A 26,293-nucleotide genomic window follows, 5' to 3' on the forward strand; every position below is an offset into this window, starting at 1 on the left:
CCTACCCTATGTCCCCACTGGCCTCCCTCAAGCTGCCCTGACTGGGCAAGCAATGGCCTCCGCCCAGTCACCGCACCTTGCTGCTGCTACAATTAGTAATTGGAATCTCACATCCTGCCCTCCCCAACCTCACGTCCCTCCGTTCCTTCCCCCATCAAACACACTACTCGTGCTGGCACAGCCCTCACTGAGTATGCTGTCCCGCCACCGACTTTACCCCCTAGGGCCACAGCTCGTGCCACTGCTGCAGATTGGCCACTCTTGGGTGCGCGTCCCAACATTCCCATTGACCCTCCCCCTCGTCCCTGGTCCGTCCCCTCAATTCCTGCTGCTATTTCTGTTACAGACAGTCTGCTACCTCTGAAGTATAGGGTAATCAATCACCCCCCCCCCCCCCCCCCGTGTGCCACTCTGATCAACAGGTTGTACCCATGTCTGTACAACACTCCACATATGAAATCATGCCCCCCCTTTCAGCTGAACCAATATCAATACAGCTTCCCCAATCTGATATCATGCCCCACCTTTCGCCACACGATGTTCCACTACCCCGCCAGCAGCATCATCCACTATAGACTGTGACTCTGCATCCTCCAGTCTAGTTTCACAAGATCATACAATTAACGACGGTTGCCCGGCACTACCACCCCGTTTATGTGGACAGCTATGCTCCACATATTGCAGACAATACCCGGTCCAAACAGCCCTTGGGTTACAAATTACCCGATGGTACCAACTACAGCCTTGCTGTACTCACTCCCTCCTCTACTGACCCCCTTGCTAAAGTCCTGCCACTGCTTAACAAAATGTCTGGGGGGAAAAAGGAGTATACTCCTTACTCTTCCGCTGACCTTAATACCCTTGTCCAACAACTACTCGACATCACTAATGGTGGTGGGCGATGGATTCGCCAATTCTGAGAAATCACACTTGGTACCTCTTTCGCTGTTGGCGACATCAAAGAGTTATTAGGTCGCACCCCCCACGCCAATGTGGATGACCTATTTACACAAGCGGGCTATGCTGAAATCATGGCCTCCACTACCTTTGATGGTAACACTTTCTCTTTAATTGAAACTAAATTAATGGCTGCCATTCATATGGCCTTTCCCCCCCATAAGGACTTCTCCGTCCTTGCCTCTCAGAGATGGGTTCCAGATACAGAACCAATTGAAACCTTCCTGTTGCGGATGCAGCAACTATACCGAGATAAGACAGAGCAGAGGTTTGATGCTACAAATGCTCTGCCAGTCTTTTACCATCTCAAGGAGACCCTTCCTCCTAAAGTCTGAAAGGGTCTTGACAGTACTGTCGGCCTGACCCACAAATCATGGCCTGAGATGAAGGACCACATTCTGCACCACTGCAGAGTCCTAATAAAAATTCATAGAATGAGCTACGTAAAGAAAAGGCCATATGCACCTTCTTATGATCCTTAAGATAGCCAAACTGAAGGATGAAAGGTCCACACCGACCACGCCTTCCTCTGCTTCCAGTTCCAGTACCCCCATGTCATCACCCTGTCTCCCCTCAACTCCTAGTTCCTGCTCACCAAATTTGTCCCCGATCCGTTACGGTACACCATCCACCAGTTCTAGTTCCAGTCTGTACTATCTTTGGGTAAGATAGTGATGCTAATAAACTATATTACTATATCTACTGCCTCCATTATATGAAAATGTCATTCATTGTGAATATTTTGAAAACTGGTGAGTGGGTTGGGAAACACTGCCTATCCAGGTTTTTTTCAAAGTGTGAAGCTTTGAGGACAAGAGTACTTTGCCAGATGCATCTGACAAAGTAGAAACATGTCCTCAAATGCTCATGGCTCAGACTGATTTGTCTATTAGGTGCCACCAGCTTCTCTCATTTTTGTACATCAGCAGCCCAGCTAGCAATAGTAATAACCCACAGATAGATGCTGGCATTGTTGGGGGCTTGCAGCCTCCTTTCTTCCATCACCTATATTTCATCTTTTGGCAAATTTTAACATGGTTTAAATGAAGTTTGTGTAATTTTTTTTTATTTTTTTTTTTAGATCCACTGTGGATTAATTTTTTTTTTTTTGGACTCATGCAGGATATTTTCTGTGCTACAGTTAAATTTATCCATCCTGTTTGTGTTCCTCTCAATTTGTTTTAGAATACTCCGTTTTCTATTTGATGTCCCTTGCACCTTTATTATTTAAACGGCTAAGTCTAGCTCTGTGTTATGCTTATAAACCTGGTGAGAAGATGTCTGTGTGATCTGATGGTGACTGATTCCAGCTCCCTTTCACTCTGGGGAAAATATCTATTTTAGATCTATCTTAAATTTCTCTCAGCCTGCACATTCTGTGACTGCTATTTCTCTGCTCTGGAATATCAAGCTTGTGTTTTCATGGTTTTAAAGCCTGCGTTCTGCTCTTATCAGCTTGCAGTGTGACCTTTTTTCTGCTAGCCTTGCTGTCTTTCTAGTCCAGCCATAGAGTCTCCTTACAGGGCTGCTGCTCTTGTGTAGGTGAAGTCCTACTGCCGAGGGTCATTAGAGGACAAGAATCGGAGCAGGGTTCCTCCCACCACACCAGCATGTCCAGCATCTTCCAGAACTGTGCAATGGAGGTAAAAGTAGCATCAAGTTTTGTTTTGTTTTTTTCTTAAAATATATACAAAGAATACTAATTGGAATTTGATTGGAATTAGTTTGTGGGAACATTGTGGAGGAAGCATGTTGTCCCACGAGCAAGAGTTTTGGTACTGTGTGCCCTAGTAGGAGAACAGTTTGATTTCCATCCTAAAGCTGCTGCCTAGAGATTAGGACTCGCTTAGAAATATGACAGTACCAATGGCCACCAAGCTAGTATGTGTACCTCGATGGCTATGTGGGCTTGTGGTTTAGTGCCAATTTTTCAATAAAACTCAAAGGTCCCAATTTTTCAATAAAACTCAAAGGTCCTTAGGTGGCACAAGGTAAATCAAAGACAGCTTAACCTGTTCAGGTGACACAGAACCAGATAACAACCTTAAATTCTGTGCACTTGTGCACTGGTAACTTGCATTATTATTTTGTATGGTATAATTAGCTTATCAGAAAAGAGGGATTTATTTGAAGGACAATAAGAAGGTTGTACTACATTCTAAATTAGTTTACAATTTTTTTTGCAGTTTGTTGGAAGCCTTTTATTGTGGGTGTTTTTAAATGTAATCTAAAATTGCATTTATATTCCACTTTCAGGTGACAATCCAGATCAAGGTGAATTTCAGTAAAATTATAAAGTTAATAGCAACATCAGATTTAAAAATTCACATCTGTATTAAGTTTGAATAAATTCAATACATAATAAAAAAGAACTTTTAAGAAACAATGATCATCCCGCTATGTCCCGAGCAGGGAAACTGAAAAGTTTAAGTTCACCCGGAAGTGAATCCCACAGTTGAACTAATCTACCCATCCTGTATGTATACCGTGTTAAATGAATTCTTCATCTCTCCTACATCTTGGATCCAGAGATCAACACACTGAGTTGATCTTAAATATTTTAATGGATGATATTTCTGAATAAAAATAACATATTAAGGCCCTCGCCTTCAAAACACACTGCAACTGCCCAGTCATCCTACAAACTACTAGCCCACCTCACCTCAAAAGCCTACACACACTGCAATTGCCCCATAAAACCTGCTCATTGACCCCAGCCTTAAAAAATATTTCCCCTGCCAAGTCCTTGTTTTTGCTCTATCCGTGCTGGATACAGGTTAACCCTATATATATGTCACCAGAAGGAAATGCTTGTTTTTTTATTTAGTTTCACTAGTCTTCAGTTTGTTTTTGTTTCTTTAGTGGCTTGGAACTAGGCCAAGCATACCCTCATCCTTTTCCTGTGGTTTTTACCACTTTTTCTTGGAGGTGGAAGGGTGGACAGTCTGATTTAGGGATCCTGTTCTGAATGCATAGAGGAGATGTTTGCTGTCTGTGCCTTTTATTTTTAAATGGTGGTTATAGGGAAGGTAATAACAGGAAATGAATACATACATACGTTGCAGTATATCAGTTTTCAGAGGGAAAATATGCACACACTTATATCTGCCTTTATCCGTGCACATGCACACCTGCCATATAGTGCATACCCATTTCCTATCTTATTTTATGCACATTCACACATTTTGTAAAGTATGCACTTAAATGTGAACTTCCCCTCGACCCCTGGGAAATGCCGCCACTCATTCCTTGTAAAGTTCTGCAAGGACTATTTTATAGCGGCCTATTTCTGCATGGGAAATGCTGTTTTAAACAGAGACATGACTTTTAAAATGTAACAGATTTTAGAGAATTTATCCATAAGATTGCAAGATTTTCAGACTCCTTGCAGAAATTTCCTTTAGAATTAAGGGCCAGCTTGCAAATTTTGGCATGTTTGCACCAGCATATTTTTGTGCCTGCATGGGAGCAGATTCAAAGTGCACTCTCTAAGATACACATGACAATTGAAACACATGATTTCCAGGCATAGTTTGACTTGCCTGACCTGCCTCCACCCCTTTGTTGTTCTGGTAAAAGTGCATGTGGTATGAACAGCATGTGCACTTTTATCTATAAAGGGTGGGGAGTGGTGAGAAGGGCCAGTAATCAAAACAGTGCTTTTGTGTTGGCCGTCTTTAAAGATTTGTGTGCTTCTTCTTACCTTTCTTGGCAGGTGCTGATGTCGAGCTGTTCTCAGTGCAGAGGATGTGAAGCGCTGGTGTATGATGAAGAGATCATGGCTGGATGGGCAGCAGACGATTCGAACCTGAACTCTACCTGTCCTTTCTGCAAGCACACCTTCCTGCCTCTCCTTAACATAGAGTTCAGGGACATGCGTGGCTCAGCCAGGTGAGCAGCGCTTTTCAGTCTATCAGGTTTTTTACTAAGCTGCACTAAGAAATGGGCATCCACGGGTCTTTCCTGCACGCTAAGTCCATTTCTTGCATAACTATAAAATAACCTACAGTGGGGGAAATAAGTATTTGATCCCTTGCTGATTTTGTAAGTGTGCCCACTGACAAAGACATGAGCAGCCCATAATTGAAGGGTAGGTTATTGGTAACAGTGAGAGATAGCACATCACAAATTAAATCCGGAAAATCACATTGTGGAAAGTATATGAATTTATTTGCATTCTGCAGAGGGAAATAAGTATTTGATCCCCCACCAACCAGTAAGAGATCTGGCCCCTACAGACCAGGTAGATGCTCCAAATCAACTCGTTACCTGCATGACAGACAGCTGTCGGCAATGGTCACCTGTATGAAAGACACCTGTCCACAGACTCAGTGAATCAGTCAGACTCTAACCTCTACAAAATGGCCAAGAGCAAGGAGCTGTCTAAGGATGTCAGGGACAAGATCATACACCTGCACAAGGCTGGAATGGGCTACAAAACCATCAGTAAGACGCTGGGCGAGAAGGAGACAACTGTTGGTGCCATAGTAAGAAAATGGACGAAGTACAAAATGACTGTCAATCGACAAAGATCTGGGGCTCCACGCAAAATCTCACCTCGTGGGGTATCCTTGATCATGAGGAAGGTTAGAAATCAGCCTACAACTACAAGGGGGGAACTTGTCAATGATCTCAAGGCAGCTGGGACCACTGTCACCACGAAAACCATTGGTAACACATTACGACATAACGGATTGCAATCCTGCAGTGCCCGCAAGGTCCCCCTGCTCCGGAAGGCACATGTGACGGCCCGTCTGAAGTTTGCCAGTGAACACCTGGATGATGCCGAGAGTGATTGGGAGAAGGTGCTGTGGTCAGATGAGACAAAAATTGAGCTCTTTGGCATGAACTCAACTCGCCGTGTTTGGAGGAAGAGAAATGCTGCCTATGACCCAAAGAACACCGTCCCCACTGTCAAGCATGGAGGTGGAAATGTTATGTTTTGGGGGTGTTTCTCTGCTAAGGGCACAGGACTACTTCACCGCATCAATGGGAGAATGGATGGGGCCATGTACCGTACAATTCTGAGTGACAACCTCCTTCCCTCCGCCAGGGCCTTAAAAATGGGTCGTGGCTGGGTCTTCCAGCACGACAATGACCCAAAACATACAGCCAAGGCAACAAAGGAGTGGCTCAGGAAGAAGCACATTAGGGTCATGGAGTGGCCTAGCCAGTCACCAGACCTTAATCCCATTGAAAACTTATGGAGGGAGCTGAAGCTGCGAGTTGCCAAGCGACAGCCCAGAACTCTTAATGATTTAGAGATGATCTGCAAAGAGGAGTGGACCAAAATTCCTCCTGACATGTGTGCAAACCTCATCATCAACTACAGAAGACGTCTGACCGCTGTGCTTGCCAACAAGGGTTTTGCCACCAAATATTAGGTCTTGTTTGCCAGAGGGATCAAATACTTATTTCCCTCTGCAGAATGCAAATAAATTCATATACTTTCCACAATGTGATTTTCCGGATTTAATTTGTGATGTGCTATCTCTCACTGTTACCAATAACCTACCCTTCAATTATGGGCTGCTCATGTCTTTGTCAGTGGGCACACTTACAAAATCAGCAAGGGATCAAATACTTATTTCCCCCACTGTAGTTTCTACTTCATTTCTGACTCTATGCTAATGTTAGGATTAGCAGACGGTCATTTAAAAAAAACATTAACGCGAGAGCACTTACTGCCTCCTTAAAGGTAAGGGCTCCTGAGATAATGCTAGTATTCACATACTAACTGGTTACCATTTCTACACCCACTCTTCCCATTTTCCATTCATGTCATGCCCCCTTCCAAAAGAAAACTTAAAAAAGATGAATACTGCATTCTTAACACATGCAGACAAAACTAACGCTGGATGCTTTCGCTGTATTAGGTCTACGTTAGCAGCTAACTCAGCTTAGTAAAAGGGCCCCAGTATTTGTTGCTGTTTAAAAAAAATATAATTTTATTAAATGTTAAGGGTTTTGGAGGGGGGTGACTTTTTTGCTTGTTTGTTTTTATTTTCTTTTGTTTTTTAAATTTTTTTAAATTATTTTTAATTATCGTCTGCATGGTGTAGGGTGTTCAAGTATTGTGAATATTTTAAGTGCAAAATTGGGACTCAAGTTATCCAAAAGTGGTTTTCGTCTCTTAATAGCCAGGTAGCAACTGTCCTGAAATCATTCTTCTGTCCCCAAACCATTCCAGTAACACCCATCTACCCAAATACATTCACATGCCTTCTGTTTACTCCCAGCTGAACATGTTTACTCCTGACAGTAGCATAAGAGTACTTCAGAATAGCTCCTATTATTTTCTGTGGCAGCAATTTTCATACTTATAACAACTTTTGTTTCCTAGGGAAGGGAACGAGGGTGGAGACTGGAAAAATAGCTAGGATAAACTTTTTGTTGCTTAGTAATTCTCCCCAAATTTTTAACAGTTAGACAATGTTTAAAACAGAAAGATAAAATTTTCTAATGCAGATGTGAAAGTGCTATTTCTTCTGTTGGAGATCAGCGTTCTCACCTAATTAACTACTTTGTTCTATCCCAGCATCTACAGCAATGCTGCTCAGCCGGTGGGCAATAAGACTTCCACTGGAGAAAGGAACCAACCAAACCTCCTTCCTTCCCTCTCTTGAACCAAATAGAAAGCCAACAGACAGAAAATAGTTTGAAGCCTTGGAATCCTTGCACCTGCTCAGTGTGTGCTGCTTCCACACTTTTCTTATAGTCCCTTATGAGATGCCCAAGAAATATAAAAAGCAATGGGATAGGAAGCAATGCACTATTGTAGATTGGAAACTGATTAAATATAGAAAATAGAGAGTAGGATTAACAGTGGAGGAAGGTGAATAGTGGAGTGCCACAAGAATCTGAATGAAATCTGTATAAATCTAGAGGATGTAATGGGGCAATTTTACAAATTGAAGAGTAGCAAATCTCCTGGACCGGATGGTATTCATCCCAGAGTGCTGATAGAATGGAAAAATGAACTTGCGGAACTATTGTTAGTAATATGTAATTTATCTTTAAAATCGAGCGTGGTACCGGAAGATTGGAGGGTGGCCAATGTGACGTCGATATTTTAAAAAGTTCCAGAGGAGATCCAGGAAATTATAGACCAGTGAGTCTGACGTCGGTGCTGGGCAAAATGGTAGAGACTATTATAAAGAACAAAATTACAGAGCATATTCAAAAGCATGGATTAATGAGACAAAGCCAACATGGTTTTAGTGAAGGGAAATTTTGCCTTGCCAATCTATTACATTTCTTTGAAGGGGTGAACAAACATGTGGATAAAGGTGAGCCGGTTGATATTGTGTATCTGGATTTTTCAAAAGGTGTTTGACAAACTACCTCATGAAAGACTCCAGAAGAAATTGGAGAGTCATGGGATAGGAGGTAGTGTCCTATTGTGGATTAAAAACTGGGTAAAAGATAGAAAACAGAGAGTAGGGTTAAATGGTCAGTATTCTCAATGGAGAAGAGTAGATAGTGTGGTTCCCCAAGGGTTCTGTGTTGGGACCTCTGCTTTTTAACATACTCATACATGATCTAGAGATGGGAGTAACTAATAAAATTTGCTGACGACACAAAGTTATTCAAAGTTGTTAAATTGAGGGAGGATTGTGAAAAATTACAAGAGGGCCTTACGAGACTGGGTACCTAATGGCAGATGATGTATAATGTGAGCAAGTACAAAGTGATGCATGTGGGAAAGAGGAACCTGAATTATAGCTATGTAATATAAGGTTCCATGTTAGGAGTCCCCAACCAAGAAACGGATCTAGGCGGAGGCGTTGATATGTTGAAACCTTCTGCTCAGTGTGCTGCGGCAGCTAAGAAAGCAAATAGAATGCTAGGTATTATTAGGAAAGGAATAGAAAACAAAAATGAGGACGTTACAATGCCTTTGTATCAGTTCATGGTGCAACCGCACCGCGAATATTGTGTTCAATTCTGGTCACCGCATCTCAAAAAAGATACAGTGGAATTAGAAAAGGTACAGAGAAGGACAACAAACATGATAAAGGGGTTGGGACGACTTCTCTATGAGGAAAGGCTGAAGCGGCTAGGGCTCTTCAGCTTGGAGAAAGACGGCTGAGGGGGAGATATGATAGAGGTCTATAATGACTGAAGTGGAAAGGATAGGCGCGAGTCGTTTGTTTACTTTTTCCAAAAATACTAGGGCTAGGGTGCATGCGATGAAGCTACAAAGTAGTAAATTTAAAATGAATAGAGAAACCTTTTCTTCACTCAACGTGTAATTAAACTCTGGAATTTGTTGCCAGAGAATGTGGTAAAGGTGGCTAGATTAGCGGGGTTTTAAAAAGGTTTGGATGGCTTCCTAAAGAAAATGTCCATAGACCATTATTAAAATGGACTTGGGGAAAATCCACTGCTTATTTCTGGGATAAGCAGCATAAAATATATTGAACTTTTATGGTATTTTGCCAGGTATTTGTAACCTGGTTGGCCATTGTTGGAAACAGGATGCTGGGCTTCATGGAACTTTGATCTGTCCCAGTGTGGCAATACTTACGTAATCCAGCACCACCCACCCTCTTTGGCCAGTTTTTGTTCTGTTCTAGGGTGCACCTTCTCAATAGCACTGTTCCTAAGAAATGGCCTTCCTTGTTGCAAGTCCTTATTGTCCATTCTTTGTTGTTTTCGGTGTGCCTGGTAGTTGCGGATTCCCATGTGTGGTAATTGTTGTCCTGTTAAGTTACTCACCTGTAGTAGGTGTTCGAGGACAGGAGGACACAGTACCACATACCCTTCCCTAAGCTTTTGTATCCAACTGTGGGTCCTGCGCAATTGAGACTTGCAGGAAGATATGTGCGCAAGTGTGGTTGGAACTGGTAATGTGTCCTCCTGTCCTCAGAGAACACCTACTACAAGTGAGTAACTTCACTTTCTTTCTAACAAATCAGTTTAATCCTGCCAGTCTGAGCCCAGCCCTCCATTAGATCTTTAATCAATCAAGAAAATCTTCTCTCAGCATTCAATTCCACCTTTCACTATTAAAAAAAAAAAAAAAAATCTCAATACATTCCCCATTCAAACTTCTAACCGCTACATAGACATCCTGAATTTAGTAATGTGATAGCTAGCAGTTACAGTGTCTCAGAAACCTAGCTCAGTAGACAAGATATCATTAATGAAACGTCTGGGAAAATATGTACACTTTTAACAAGTTTATAAATATCAGCTAGTTTCTGGATGTAAATGTAAAAGCATCAATCATTAGAGAACAGGAACATAATAAGAAAAGACCTGTAATAACAGTTGCTGTGTTGATTGGAAGGTACTTGAGGGGGTTATAATGGAACAAAAGATCACATATTCTAAATACTTTGGGGCACCCTGTTCTGTTCACCAACACCCCATTCCTCTGCTATTAAAATCTGGGCATCCACCAGAAGATGAAGAAGATTCAGATTTAACTCATTCCTTTTTCAGTAAGAGCTCAGGGTCAGTTATGTTCATGAAGTGTAAGTATTCTTCCTGTCCCCAAATAACTTACAATCAAAGTTTGTACCTGAGGCAAAGTAAATTTGGCAGGTTTTCGGATTAGCCAACTTGCCAGCAGCTGTGTTGTATGTTTGAATAAAGTAAAATTGAAAGAAGCACGGTCACAAAAGATCAGGCATGGAAAGGAGTAGAAAATGGCAGGCCTCTTCTTTTAATTCTTATATAAGCAATTGAACAGTAACAGTACTATCTAACTGATAAATCCAAACTGCAGCTAGTTTTCCTGTTGGCTGGTTTGTAATTCAAATTTTGGCTGGCAGCAAGAGTTGCTGTTTTTCAGCACCTGGTCATATTGTAGCTCTTGCTCATCCCTTTCCTCCCTGCCTATTAAGTTAGTAACTGTGTATGTCCCAATGGGTGGACTCTACTCTGGTTACAGCTCCTCTACTTTGCAGCTTTTCTTTTTAAACAATCAGGTCTGTCGCTTAACACTTCTGGGTGCATAGAACGCTACTGCTGCAATTTGCAGGAGTGCAAGTGGCACTGTAGCAAGACTACTACTACTTATCATTTCTATAGCGCTGCAAGGCATACGCAGCACTGTACACCATACACATAAAGACAGTCCCTGCTCAAAGAGCTTACAATCTAAATAAGACAGGTAACAGACAGAACAATTAAGAGGCAGGGGGAATTAATGAGGAGGAGATAAAGGTACAGGCAAGTGAGCAGTGGTTAGGACTCAAAAGCAGTGTCAAAGAGGTGGGCTTTTAGCTTGGACTTAAAAAGGGCCAAAGACGGGGTTAGACGTACATGCTCGGGAAGTCTATACCAGGCATGTGGTGCAGCGAGATAGAAGGAACGGAGTCTGGAATTAGCAGTAGAGGAGAAGGGGACTGACGAGAGATTTGTCAACAGAACGGAGTGTTTGAGGAGGGTTGTAGGGAGAGACGAGTGGAGAGGTACTGAAGAGCAGCAGAGTGAATACACTTATAGGTCAGTAAAAGAAGTTTGAATTGAATGCGGAAACGGATAGGGAGCCAGTAAAGTGATTTGAGGAGAGAGCTAATGTGAGCAAAGCGACTTTGGTGGGAAATGAGTCGTGCAGCAGAGTTTTGGACTGATTGAAGAGGAGAGAGATGGCTAAGTGGGAGGCCAGTGAGAAGCAGGTTACAATAGTCTAGGCGAGAGGTGATAAGAGTGTGAATGAGGGTTCTGGTAGAGTGCTCAGAGATGAAGGGACGGATCTTGCTGATATTATAGAGAAAGAAACGACAGGTTTTGGCAATCTGTAGAATGTGAGCAGAGAAGGAGAGAGAAGAGTTGAAGATGACCCCAAGGTTACGAGCTGATGAGACAGGGAGAATGAGAGTGCCATCCACAGAAATAGAGAAAGGGGGGGCGAGGAGAGGTGGGTTTAGGGGGAAAGATGAGAAGCTCGGTCTTGGCCATATTAAGCTTTAGATGACTTTGAGACATCCAGGCAGCGATGTCAGACAAGCAGGTTGAAACATCGGTCTGGATGCTGGTTGAGATTTTGGGGGTAGAGAGGTAGATCTGGGAGTTGTCAGCATAGAGATGGTATTGAAAGCCATGGGATGATATCAGAGAGCCAAGGGAGGAAGTGTAGATGGAGAACAGGAGAGGACCGAGAACAGAACCCTGAGGTACTCCAGTTGGTAGTGGGATAGAAGTGGAAGAGAATCCACCAGAGTGTACACTAAAGGTGCGAACTGAGAGGTAGGAGGAGAACCAGGAAAGAACAGAGCCCTGGAATCCAAGTGAATACAGTGTATCAAGGAGTAGGCTGTGGTCAACAGTGGCGGATAGATCGAGAAGGATGAGGCTAGAATATAGACCTTTGGATTTGGCCAGTAACAGGTCATTGGAAACTTTTGTAAGTGCAGTTTCAGTTGAATGAAGAGGGCGAAAGCCAGATTGGAGTGGGTCAAGAACGGCATGAGATGAGAGAAAGTCAAGACAGCGGCGATGAACGGCGCGTTCAAGTATCTTGGAGAGAAAGGGGAGGAGGGAGATGGGTCGATAGTTGGAAGGACATGTAGGGCCAAGTGAGGGCTTCTTAAGGAGTGGTGTGACCACAGCATGTTTGAAGGCATCGGGAACGGTCGCAGTGGAAAGTGAAAGATTAAGGATATAGTAACATAGTAACATAGTAGATGACGGCAGAAAAAGACCTGCATGGTCCATCCAATCTGCCCAAATAGATAAACTCATATGTGTATACCTTACCTTGATTTGTACCTGCCTTTTTCAGGGCACAGACCGTACAAGTCTGCCCAGCAGTATTTCCTGCCTCCCAACCACCAGTCCCGCCTCCCATCACTGGCTCTGGCACAGACCATATAAGTCTGCCCTCCACTATCCTCGCCTCCCAACCACCAACCTCTCTTCCCCCACCTGCTCCGCCACCCAATTTTGGCTAAGCTTCTGAGGATCCATTCCTACTGCATAGGATTCCTTTATGCATATCCCACGCATGTTTGCATTCCATTAAAAGGGGTAAGAGTACATAAGTACATAAGTAATGCCACACTGGGAAAAGACCAAGGGTCCATCGAGCCCAGCATCCTGTCCACGACAACGGCCAATCCAGGCCAAGGGCACCTGGCGAGCTTCCCAAACATACAAACATTCTATACACGTTATTCCTGGAATTGTGGATTTTTCCCAAGTCCATTTAATAGCGGTTTATGGACTTGTCCTTTAGGAATCTGTCTAACCCCCTTTTAAACTCTGCCAAGCTAACTGCCTTCACCACGTTCTCCGGAAACGAATTCCAGAGTTTAATTACATGTTGGGTGAAGAAAGATTTTCTCCGATTTGTTTTAAATTTACTACACTGTAGTTTGATCGCATGCCCCCTAGTCCTAGTATTTTTGGAAAGCGTGAACAGATGCTTCACATCCACCTGTTCCACTCCACTCATTATTTTATATACCTACCTCTATCAGATAGGAGAGATGGTGTTAAGAAGGTGGGTAGGAATGGGATCAGAGGAACAGGTAGTTCGTTTAGAGGAGGAGAGAAGGTGTGCTGTTTCTTCATTAGTGACTTCGAGAAAGGACGGAGGTGATGGGGAGATAGGGGAACGGGGAAGGGATAAGGGGAGGGAGAGGTGGGGGTGGCTTGGTTGAGAATTCAAGGTTTATCTTCTGAACTTTGTAATAGAAGAACTCAGCTAGGGTTTGAGGAGATAGTGAGGGGGAAGTTGGATATGGAGGCACCTTGAGGAGAGAGTTCAGTGTGGCAAAGAGAAGTTGAGGGTTTGAGCTGAGAGAATTAGCTGGATGTAATAATCCTGTTTGGCAAGCAAAAGAGCGGATTGGAAGGAGGTCAGCATGAACTTGAAGTGTATGAAGTCAGCAAGGTAACGAGATTTCAGCCAGAGGCGTTCGGCGGAGCAAGCACAGGAACGTAGGTAGCAGATTTTAGAGGTCAGCCATGGCTGGGGTTTGGTACGCCTTATAGGACAGGGTATGAGAGGTGCAAGAGTGTCTAAAGCAGAGGATAGAATAGTATTGTAGGAGGAGACGGCTTCCTTGACAGATTTGGATGGTGCAGTGGTAGAGAAAAGGTTCAAGACATAGGAGGATAGGGTAGTAGGGTCAGTGGCCTGGAGATTCCTAGATAAATTGGTTAAGATTGGACAGGGTTGGGCAGGAGGAAGTTTAAGTATGAAGGTTATTAGATGATGGTCAGAGAGGGGAAGATCTGAGGCAAAGGAATTGGAGGGAGAGCAGTTATAAGAGAAGATAAGATCAAGACAGTGACCATTCTGGTGAGTAGGGGAAGTGGAGCACAGTTGGAGATTGAAGGAGGATGTTAAGGCAAGGAACTGGGAGACGTAAGAGTTGGAGGGATCATTAACTTGAATGTTAAAGTCGCCAAGGATGAGGGAGGGGGAAGAGAAGGATCATGAAAGAAGGAAAGCCAAGCGTCAAAGTCGCTGAGAAAGGATGAAAGGGACTTATCAGGGGGACAATAAATGAATGCTATTCGAAGAGGCAAAGGAGTGAATAGGCGGATGGAGTGGACTTCAAAGGAAGAAAAGCGGAGAGACTGAGGTGGCAGAAGAGATTGAAATTTGGAAGAGGGTGAGAGTAATAGTCCAAAACCACCACCACGGCCAGTAGGGCGAGGAGTATGGGAGAAGAGAGAACCACCATGGCAGAGGGCTGCGACTGAAGCAGAGTCTTCAGGACAAAGCCAAGTTTCTGTTATAGTGAGCAGATGGAGGCAACGAGAGATAAAAAGGTCATGGATATAGGAAAGTTTGTTGCAGATTGAGCGGGCATTCCATAGGGCGCATGAGAAGGGCAGAGAAGAGGAGGAGAGGAATAGAGATGAGATTGGAGAGGTCATGGTGCGACCTGCACAAATAGGATGAGGGGGACCAGGATTGGGATTGATGTCTACAGCAGAGAGAAGAAGGAGTAAGAGAGTGCGGAGGAGAATAGGAGGGGAGTGGCGATGAAGACATGCCGAAAAATGGCCTTTGCTGGTGTAGGTGCATGTATTGGATTTGCGCAGGTCCATTTTTCAGCGTGCCTGCAAAAAAAGGCTTTTTTTTTTTCACAAAAATGGATATGCGGCAAAATAAAAATCAGTACGTGTCTATTTTGGAACTGAGACCTTACCACCACCCATTGACTTAACGGTAAGGTCTCTCAAGTTAACCGGGCGGTAATCATCAGCGCGTGTACACTACTGATTACTGCCCGGTTAGTTCCATGCGGTAGAAAATAGAAATTATTTTCTGCCATGCTTTTTGGGCATGCATCAAAATTAGAATTACTGCCCGGGGCACGCAGTAGGCAGGCGGTAGTTCTAATTGCTATACATTGTACATGCCTTAGTAAAAGGGCCCCTGAGAATGTAAGAAATCGAGCTGTAACCTTAAAAAATAAAGCCTCAACTGGCTATGACTACTAAATGTAGTTTCTGTACTTATTATTTGGATTTAGCGTTATCAATAGAAGCTCATGTTGAGATACATTCAGGTACACATAGGGGCTCATTTTCAAAGCACTTAGCCTTACAAAGTTCCATAGTAACCTATGGAACTTTGTAAGGCTAAGTGCTTTGAAAATACGCCTCTAGATATCCCTAGAGGGCTCACAATCTAATTTTGTACCTGAGGCAATGGAGGTTAAGTGACTTGTCCAAGATCACAAGGAGCAGCAGTGGGATTTGAACCAGGCTTCCCTGGTTGTCAACCCAGTAATGCATATCCATATTCTTTTATTTCTGAAATCAGTAAGATCGCTCTCAGAGCTGGAAGGCACTGCAGTATACCTTTCGTTTTTATCCATTCCCACTTTACTATCATAAAATGGCATTCTCCCTCCTTTCTCAATGTGCTTAATAGGCTTTTGTTTGGAAATCGTTTACCCCTTTTTGTTTAAATTGTACACCACCTAGATGGAATTCTTATGGGCAGGATAGAAAATTTTAATAAACTTGACGTGTATAGTGCTGTACAGATACATGGAAGAAACAGTCCCCCCCCCCCCCCCCCTTCGAGGTCATAGTCTGGTCAGGGGACACAACACAAAGAGGGAATTTATTTAGTAAATGTTAAACTTGATAAGGCTATTATCGCAGAGAATTAAAGACTGAAAGCAACTTTATAAGGTGGGATTTTTAGGCGAGACTTGAATATGAGCCGCAAAAAGGCTCATGATGCACTAGCTCAGGAATTTTACTCCAGGTTTGCAGTGCTGCAAGATGAAATGTGTAGAGTCAGTCCATGGTGAAGCAGGGCCCTGATGAATGGAGTTCATTAGGATTCAGGTAATGAGAGATTTATTTTTACAGTTCTCAAAGTACCATTCATTAAGACATAACAGCTATTTAGGTTTAATTTTTTTCCAGTCTGAGCTGAAGGTGAGCTACATTCCAACACACAAGTTATTTCCATTCCCAGGTGCACTTATTCTGAGTTCTGCTTGACGCAATGGAGGGTAAAGTGACTTGTCCCAAGGAGTATGAATGGGAGAAACAAGATTTTGAACCCTGGCTTTCCTGGTTCCCAACCTGCTACTTCTGCACCAGGCTATACCTTCATGCCATCCTGATGAAGAAATGTCAGTTATTCATGTCTGTATCGCTGAACAATTTTTCCTGAAATATGAGCTTTTTCTCTTATCTGTTGTCTATTTTTTTTTCTGCTCTTTTCTGATTTTCAGTTTCTTCCTCAAGCCCAGTCACTCTGGCGACAGCTTTCAGAGTGGCAACATACCATTGACAGCTGATCCCTCAGAAGGGAAGTCCATGCCGTGCCCCGCAACAAATGATCTCATCAGCTTCTGTGATCTTCCAAAGACCAGTGCCACCAACACTGACAAAACCTGTTGTGCAGCTGAACAGAGGTAAGCAAGGAATAGAAAGGTGGAAGGGCATGTGTGTGTGGGGGGGGCTCAGGGGCTCTGGATATGAGGAGTTGTGTTAGGGTGTTTGCATTGGTTGGCCATTTTTTAAAATTATATACGTTACTTTTGTTATGTGCCTAGAATTTTAGATAAGCAGATAAATGTTTTAAATCATGATTCTATAGTTCTATCCCATAAAATGTACTGCTTTAGACCACAGTAATCCCTGGCTGCTATCATTGTGGGGAAAAGAATCAGTTTTAGTTTATTACCTTTTTTTTTTCTTTTGGTGGTCTACATCCCCTCCAGTTGTTCTCCTTTAACTTTGTGCTGCATGTTGTTGGACTTTTGCATGCCTCTGCTGTCTACTGTGTCTTCTGCTCATGTGTAGCACTGTTCACGAAGTTTTAAATATAGCAGTAAGTAACAGGACAGAAACTTCTTCTCAGTCTGTGAGCCAGGAAACATGAGTCTTTGTACCTGACAGTTGGAAGTGCTCATTGATTTGTGTAAGAAAAGTAGGGCTGAGAAGGAAGGGAGGAATATCTGTGAATCAAAACAATAGGAGAATTAGTCCTTTCTGACCAGTCCTTGCTGTTAAGTCCAAGTGGAGTCAATAGATCTGTCTTAGATGGCATTGTAGACTTTCGCATGTATTTTGAAAAGTCAAGCACTGGTAATTAAATTTGCCTGTTTTTGTTTGTAAAATTTGTTATACTGCAAGATAACAAAACAATCCATAATATAAAACAAGACAAATAGAATAATCCATAATAAAAACAAAACAAACAACATGTAATAATCAAAATAGTAATCCAAAACACATTAGAAAGGGGATGATGTATAGCACAACAATAATTTACCCAAGACAAAGATGGTTAAAACGAACCAGAAAACAAAAGAACAAATGGTAGGGTATTGTACTAAAAAGGCCTTTTTTTAAATAACCAGGTCTTTAATGCAGATTTAAACCTAATTTAAGAGGTGTCAGACTGCAGAGTGTGCTAAAGAAGAATCCGTTAACAGGGGAGTAATGTGATGAGATCGCTTAGCTTTCTTTGAAGGGGTGAATAGGCATGTGAATAAAGATGAATCTGTTGATATTGTGTATCTGGATTTTCAAAAGGCATTTGACAAATTACCTCATGAAAGGCTCCTGAGGAAATTAGAAAGTCATGGAATAGGAAGCAATAACCTATTATGGATTAAAAACTGGTTAAAAGATAGAAAACAGAGAGTAGAGTTAAATGGTCAGTATTCTCAATGGAGAAGGGTAGATATTGGGGTTCCCCAGGGGTCTGTGCTGGGACCACTTCTTTTTAACATATTTATAAATGATCTAGAGATGGGAATAACTAGTGAGGTAATTAAAATTGTTAAATTGCAAGAGGATTGTGAAAAATTGCAAGGAGACTTGGAGAGTGGGCATCCAAATGGCAGATGGCTTTTAATGTGAGCAAATGCAATGTGATGCATATGGGAAAGAGGAACCCAAACCATAGTTACGTGATGCAAGGTTCCTCACTAGGAAAAGGATCTAGGTATCATTGTCGATGATACGTTGAAACCCTCTGCTCAATGTGCAGTGACAGCTAAGAAAGCAAATAGAATGTTAGGAATTATTAGGAAAGGAATGGAAAACAAAACTGAGACTGATATAATGCCTTTGTATCACTCCATGGTGCAACCGCACCTCAAATACTGTGTACAGTTGCGATCACCGCATATCAAAAAGATATAGTGGAATTAGAAAAGGTACAGAGAAGGGCGATGAAAATGATAGAGGATGGGATGACTTCACTATGAGGAATGGCTGAAGCAGCTAGGGCTCTTCAGCTTAGAGACAAGACGGCTGAGGGGAGATATAATAAAGATTTATAAAATGCTGAGTGGAATGGAACAGGTAATGTTAATCCCTTGTTTACTTTTTCCAAAAATACTAGGACTAGGGGGCACGCAAAGATGCTACTAATTAGTAAAATTTAAAACAAATCAGAGAAAATATTTCTTCACTCAACGAGTAATTAAACTCTGGAATTCATTGCCAGAGAATGTTGTAAAAACAGCTTAGCAAGGTTTAAAAAAGATTTGGATAATTTCCTAAAAGAAAAGTCCATAAGCCATTATTAAGATGGACTTGGGGAAAATCCACAGCATATGCTAGGATAATCAGCATAAAATCTGTTTTGCTGTTCAGGCATCTTTCCATGTACTTGTGACATGGATTGGCTACTGTTGGAGACAGGATATTGGGCTTGATGGACCTTTGGTCTGTCCCAGTATGGCAATACTCGTTCTTAAAGAAGTTTGTGTGCTGTATTTTGAAGCAATTGAAGTCATCGAATGGAATACTGAGGTAGACCAAGGAAAAGTGAATTACAGTAGTCAAAGCAATTCATAACTAAAGCATGAATAAGAATCTTGAGATCAGAGCTGTCTAAGTAATGGCTAATAGACCGGTTAAAAATAACAAGTAGCAAGAGAAAGATTGTTTTCTAGACCCTAAACAATTGCAAGAGCTGATTCCGTCACATGAAAAGATACATAAGAACAGCTATACTGGATCAGACCAACAGTCAGTCTAGCCCAGTATCCTGCTTCCAACAGTGGCCAATTCAGGTCACAAGTACCTAGCAAAATCCCAAATAGTAGCAAGATTCATGCTACAGATACCAGGGACAAGCAAGTGACTTTCCTTGTGCCTATCTCTATAGCAGACTGTGAACTTTTCCTCCAGGAACTTGTCCAAACCTTTTTTAAACCCAGATACTCTAATTGCTGATACCACATCCTCTGGCAATGAGTTCTAAAGCTTAACTATTCATTGAGTGAAAAAAAAATAAGTCCTCCTGTTCGTTTTAAAGTTTTACCATGTAATGTTTTTTAGTTAACCCTAGTCTTTGTACTTTTTGAAAGAATAAAAATGTGATTTATGTTTACCAGTTCTACACATAGTAACATAGTAGATGACGGCAGAGAAAGACCTGCCCGGTCCATCCAGTCTGCCCAACAAGATAAACTCGTATGTGCTACTTTTTGTGTATACCTGACCTTCATTTGTATCTGCCATTTTCAGGGCACAGACTGTAGAAGTCTGCCCAGCACTAGCCCCTCCCCCCCCCCCCCCCCCCCCCCCCCCCCCTTCCACCGGCTCTGCAACCCAATCTGCACTAAGCTTCTGAGGATCCATTCCTTCTGAACAGGATTCCTTTATGTTTATCCCACACATTTTTGAATTCCATTACCGTTTTCATCTCTACCACCTCCCGCGGGAGGGCATTCCAAGTATCCACCACTCCATGAAAAAATACTTCCTGACATTTTTCTTGAGTCTGCCCCCCTTCAATCTCATTTCATGTCCTCTAGTTCTACCGCCTTCCCATCTACGAAAAGGGTTTGTTTGCGGATTAATACCTTTCAAATATTTGAACGTCTGTATCACACCTGTTTGTCCTTTTCTCCTTTCCTCCAGGGTATACATGTTCAGGTCAGCAAGTCTCTCATATGTCTTGTAACACAAATCCCATACCATTCTCGTAGCTTTTCTTTGCACCGCTTCAATTCTTTTTACATCCTTAGCAAAATACGGCCTCCAAAACTGAACACAATACTCCAGGTGGGGCCTCACCAACGACTTATACAGGGGCATCAACACCTCCTTTCTTCTGCTGGTCACACCTCTCTCTATACAGCCTAGCAACCTTCTAGCTATGACCACCGCCTTGTCACACTGTTTTGTCGCCTTCAGATCCTCAGATACTATCACCCCAAGATTCCTCTCCCCGTCCGTACATATCAGACTCTCACTGCCTAACACATACGTCTCCCATGGATTTCTACTCCCTAAGTGCATCACTTTGCATTTCTTTGCATTGAATTTTAAGTGCCAAACCTTAGACCATTCTTCTAGCTTCCGCAGATCCTTTTTCATGTTTTCCACTCCCTCCCGGGTGTCCCACTCTGTTACAATCTTAGCATCATCCGCAAAAAGGCAAACTTTTCCTTCCAACCCTTCGGCAATGTCACTCACAAATATATTGAACAGAATCGACCCCAGCACCGATCCCTGAGGCACTCCACTACTCACCTTTCCCTCATCCGAGCGAATTCCGTTAACCACCACCCTCTGGCATCTGTCCGTCAACCAGTTCCTAATCCAATTCACCACGTCGGGTCCTATCTTCAGCCTGTCCAGTTTAGTTAAGAGCCTCCTGTACGGAACCGTGTCAAAAGCTTTGCTGAAATCTAAGATTATGTCTGTAGCACATCCCTGATTCAATTTTCCGGTCACCCAGTCAAAGAATTCAATGAGATTCGTTTGGCACGATTTCCGTTTGGTAAAACCGTGTTGTCTTGGATCTTGCAACTTTTTGGCTTTCAGGAAATTCACTATCCTTTCCTTCAGCATCGCTTCCATTACTTTTCCAATAACCAGCGTGAGGCTTACCGCCCTGTAGTTTCCAGCTTCTTCCCTATCACCACTTTTGTGAAGAGGGACCACCTCTGCCGTTCTCCAATCCCACTGAACCTCTCCCGTCTCCAAGGATTTATTAAACAAATCTTTAAGAGGACCCGCCAGAACCTCTCTGAGCTCCCTCAATATCCTGGGGTGGATTCCGTCTGGTCTTATCCACCTTTAGGTTTCCTAGTTGTTCATACACACTCTCTTCCATGAACAGTGCTATATCCACTCCATTCTCATATGCCAGTCAATCGTGGTCCTTCTCCAGGATTTTCTTCTGGGAAAACAGAACAAAAGTATCTATTTAGCAAATTTGCTTTTTCTTCATCATTATCCACATAGCAGTTCGCAGCATCTTTCAGTCTCACATTCCCTTTTTAGTCATCTCCTTTCACTAATATACCTGAAGAAATTTTTGTCACCCCTCCTTACATTTCTAGCCATTTGTTCTTCCGCTTGCGCTTTTGCCAGACGTATCTCTCTCTTGGCTTTTGATCTCTATCATAACCTCCCCACCCCCCTCCTCCTTAACTGTCTCTTTTCCAAGCTGATTAGTCCTAATCTCTTAAGCCTTTCCTCATGTGAGAGAGTTTCATCCCCTTAATCATTTTGGTTGCCCTTCTTTGAACCTTTTCTAATTCTGCTATATCTATATACTTCAAAGTGTGTTTTTCCCTTGCATCTACAAGCTGCTTAGAAGTTGACATGGATAATTTGCAATCTTTGCTCTGTTCTTCCCTTAAACATTCCTGGCTTTCTTTCTTTCACCTTTGTTGAAACCTCTCTGTTGGAATTCCCTAAATGTCCTGTTATAATAGTGTCCTTCAAGGATACCTCACTCTGAACTATGTGCTCCTGAGTGACTGTCGGCTGCTTTATTTCATTTTTATATGTTAGTGCCAGCAGCCTGGTTCCATCCCAGTTAAAGTGGAGTCCATCCTTTCTGAAGAGGCTCCCCCTTCCCCAGAATGTTGCTTAGTCCCTAACAAATCTAAATCTCTCCTCCTTGCATCATTGTCTGATCCACACATTGAGATTGTGGAGCTCTGCCTCTTAGTTCCTGCGCTTGGAACAGCACTTCTGAAAATGCTGCCCTGGATGTTCTGGATTTTAGCTTTCTACCTAAGAGCCTAAGTTTTGGCCTCCAGAGCATCCCCCACATGTTCCTATGTCATTGGTACCCATATGTACAGGGGTGTGCTGATAAATGTTTAACAACAGGCTCTTTCTCCAGACGTAGCCAGCTCTGCAGTTGGAAGGGGTGGCCGGGGGGGGGGGGGGGAGCAACACTTGCCTCTCTGTCCTCCCTCCCTTCATGCGGGCACACTAGGCATACCTTTGCTGGCAGCCAATAAATGGACTGCCACCACTCCCAACGTCTTGCTCTAAGCAGCATGCTGAAACTTCTCACACATGCTGGAGAAGCCCCAGCCTGCTGCTCAGAGCTGGAAACAAGGAGCGGAGAGCAGCAGCAGTCTATTTACTTGGCTGGCAGGGCTCAGCATCCCCACCAGCAAAGTAAAAAAGAATTCAGCAGGGGGCCCAAGCCCACATTTTGGAGCCAGTTGTTAAAGTAGCCATGGAGGGCCCTACTTTAACAACCAGCTCCCAAAATTCTTAAAAACTTAACAACCGGCTCTTGCGAGCCTGTGAGAGCCTGCTCCAGCACACCACTGCATATGTACCAAGACAACTGGTTTCTCCCCAGCACTTTCTAAAACCTTATCTAGGTGACGCGTGAAGTCCGCCTCCTTCAACCAGGCAGGAAATAACCAAGCAGTCTTCATATCCACCAGCCACCTAGCTATCAATATGCCTAATAATTGAATCTCCAACTAATACAGCCGTCCTAACCTTTCCTCCTGGGCAGGGGGGGTGGAGGGTCAGATCCTAGCTACAGGATCACTTCCTGACTCTCCAAGGTGATGCTGTCCCTTCAGGTGACCTTTCTCTTCCATGGCAGCACAGAGGTTGCCAGACTGGAGGTAGGATTTTTCTACTCTGTCCTATAGGCCTCCTCTCTGTATATCTCTGTCTGCTCTCTAGCTTCCAGGATCAAACTCATTCTTTGAGTGCTAGGAGCTCTTTGCACCAAGTAATCACATATGACCTCTTACTAAATGGGAGAAGATCAAACATAAAACTCTGTGTAAAAGACTGGATAAGCCCCATGTCACTGCTGGACTGTTGTCTGGATCTTATTGATAATTTCTTAATTAGAATGCTAATGGAGTAGGAATTTGTGGACTGAAGTCCCCTACAATTGTTAGTTATATTCTAGACTATGCTAATATTTAGAGGGTTTTTTTTTTTTCATTTTTATTTGTATTATTTGTAGGTTCCCTTCTATAGATCTAAGTAGACTGTTTCTAAGAGCTAATTACTGGCTGACAGAGATGCCCTAATTAAACTTCTAGCCTTCTAATTGGTTCAAGGTCCTGTAAATCAGAGATCAGGCCAGGGTGGGTGAAAGGGAATTAAACTGATGTTTCCTGTGATTATCAGCTCTGCTCTTCACTGAGGCTATGGTAAACTGCTAGCCTATGGAACTATAATAGAGACCCTATTCCTTAAACTGCCTTTGCTTAAACTTAAAAATAAAGACACTGAGATTACCTATTAAATGCTGGGTCTACCTTTCCCCAAGTTTATGAACAATTTCCCAGCAAATAGTGTGAGTTCTATCCTGCTCTGGAAGTCCTCTCACAGCACCTCTTCTGGAGCTATGAATATCTTGTTGCTCTCCAGAAACGGGTGTATTTATTAGGAGATTATCCATATGTTCCAGGAATGATCTACAGTGTTACCTGTTTACCTTTTTCTTATGTAATTTTCTCTTGTGTCTCCTCCTCCTTTTTTTCTTTTTTTTTTGGAGAGTCTTGCTAGGAATACTTATTTTATGATGTTTTATTATATTACCTCTTTATCCTTTTGTTAAACTCTCCATTGATGTGATTGATTGCTCATTATATGTTAACTTGGAAATAATTTTAGTAAGGAAGCTAGATTAAGGTGAAAATCTTATATTTGAGCCTCTACAGCTCAGCTGAAAATAAGAGAGACTACCATGGTCATGATGCAGTCAGTGGCAGTAGAGGAATTCTGAACTCACAATCCCAGTATGACCTCTGAATCATAAGTCTCCACTGGACTTGTTCCTTCTTTTGTTGAGATTATGTTAAAGGCACATTTTAAAATTCTGGAAACAACTTCCCTGCAGCTTTTGTACACACATGGAGCAATTATGATTGTAAGGGCATACCAGTGTGTGTGTATATGGTGTCATTTGTGACATGTTTCCAAGCACATCTGCACCCAGATTTAGTGCAGTGAAGCAGGTTAAAAATTAGTCAGAAGTAGATATGATTATGAAATTGATGTAAGTGCTATGTATTACTACTTGGGTAGGAATTCAGGATAGTAAAATGAGGATGCTGTTTTCCTTCTTTAGAAATTGAGCAGAAAATAATGTGAAGGGAAGCACCCTAAATGAGATTTTCTTTCCTGATTCTGTGTGTGTAAAACTAGCAGTGTACTGGAGATAGCACATGAAGATCCCAAAACTGCAAAACCAGCAACACCTGGCAAGCCTTCGAAGCGCTCAACATCTCTGACTCGCAGTCACAGCGTTGGTGGTCCCTTGCAGAACATCGATCTGACTCAGCGACCTTCTCATGGTGTCTCCACTGTCAGCCTTCCAAACAGCTTGCAGGAAGTGGTGGTGAGTGGTGTACAGTGCCATTAATCTAGCACATGCATAGGCATTTGTCACAGTAGGGCTTGTAATAATATGTTCTTCTTACAGGAGAAGTGATGTATTTGAGGCATACGAAGCAGATTCTATTTCAAAAACTGAGGAAACACATTTCACTTCTTTCACTGGCTTAAAAAACAACAACATAATTTTCCATCAGTTGCAGCAGTCATGGTTATCCCCAGTGGACACAGAAAACTAGAAAGGTTCCAGCAATGACACAAGAACCAGAAAAACTTGCTTTGGCATTATGCAGTCTTATTGCAAGCTGACCAAATGGTTCCTGGGCCTTTTGATTCACTGAGCCAGTTCAGGATGCTGCAACAGCATTCACAGTTCATGGCGAGGGAGGTCATAATGACAGCCATTATGCAATAGTGACATCTACAACCTACACTACACAAGTGACAGTCCTGCAAGAATTGATTTTCCCTTTCTCAGTAGGGAGGAAGGATCAGCCCCAGCAGGATTGTTGCTTTTAGTTCGGGGTATTTTTAACATTTTATTTATTTATTGGAAACCCTTTCTTACATGGTATCCCCAGTCCATTAAGCCCTGGGCCTTCAGAGCCTTCTTACCAGGAATATGTAAATGCAGATTTAGTCTGCACCATCTGCTGGGGAAAAAATACTAGCAAACTCCCAGATTGCACTAGTACTTATAGAAGTGTGAAGTCAATTAAAAAGTGCTTAGGAACTGTGTATTGTCTTTGCTTTAGTCTGCATCGCAAAGCCATATAGCAAGGGAGCCCTCTGCTATAGCAGTGTCAGCTTGACACTTCAGTTTTACTTTATCTCAAGATATCCTCCTCTTAAAACTGAGACACTATGACTTACATGTAGTATTTATTGTATCTAAATTCATGACACATACTGTTAAACTCTGATTTTTAATATAGTATTTCATATATGTATTTATGAATGCCTATCTTTATGATACTAAACAAGTTAGTGTTTCCAGCAATAAACCTTTGCTATCCTTGCAGGATCCACTAGAGAGACGGCACAACCCTCAGCCTGTGTCTGTGCCATACTTAAGTCCCTTGGTCTTGCGAAAGGAGTTGGAGTCCCTACTGGAACATGAAGGAGATCAGGTGATCCATACATCCACCTTTATCAATCAACACCCGATCATCTTCTGGAACCTGGTGTGGTACTTCAGGCGCCTGGATCTGCCCAGCAACCTGCCGGGACTGATCCTTACATCAGAGCACTGCAATAGAGGGGTGCAGGTACCTAACATCTCAACATTTGTCTTTTGTGGGGA

At 42.7% G+C, this 26,293-nt stretch overlaps 1 protein-coding gene across 3 annotated transcripts in view; it reads left to right on the forward strand.

Annotated features, from left to right (window-relative positions):
• DENND4C (DENN domain containing 4C) overlaps positions 1-26,293 on the forward strand; it is a 300,829-nt gene that overhangs the window by 242,630 nt on the left and 31,906 nt on the right. For all 3 annotated transcript variants that reach the window (XM_030194208.1, XM_030194207.1, XM_030194209.1), the window contains 5 exons: positions 2,500-2,600; positions 4,673-4,848; positions 16,629-16,811; positions 24,802-24,994; positions 26,013-26,258. In XM_030194208.1, coding sequence (XP_030050068.1) covers positions 2,500-2,600; positions 4,673-4,848; positions 16,629-16,811; positions 24,802-24,994; positions 26,013-26,258 — 899 coding nt within the window. The remainder of the gene's footprint in view (positions 1-2,499; positions 2,601-4,672; positions 4,849-16,628; positions 16,812-24,801; positions 24,995-26,012; positions 26,259-26,293) is intronic.

Source organism: Microcaecilia unicolor, chromosome 2 (genome assembly GCF_901765095.1).
Source record: "Microcaecilia unicolor chromosome 2, aMicUni1.1, whole genome shotgun sequence".
Classification (NCBI taxonomy): domain Eukaryota; kingdom Metazoa; phylum Chordata; class Amphibia; order Gymnophiona; family Siphonopidae; genus Microcaecilia; species Microcaecilia unicolor.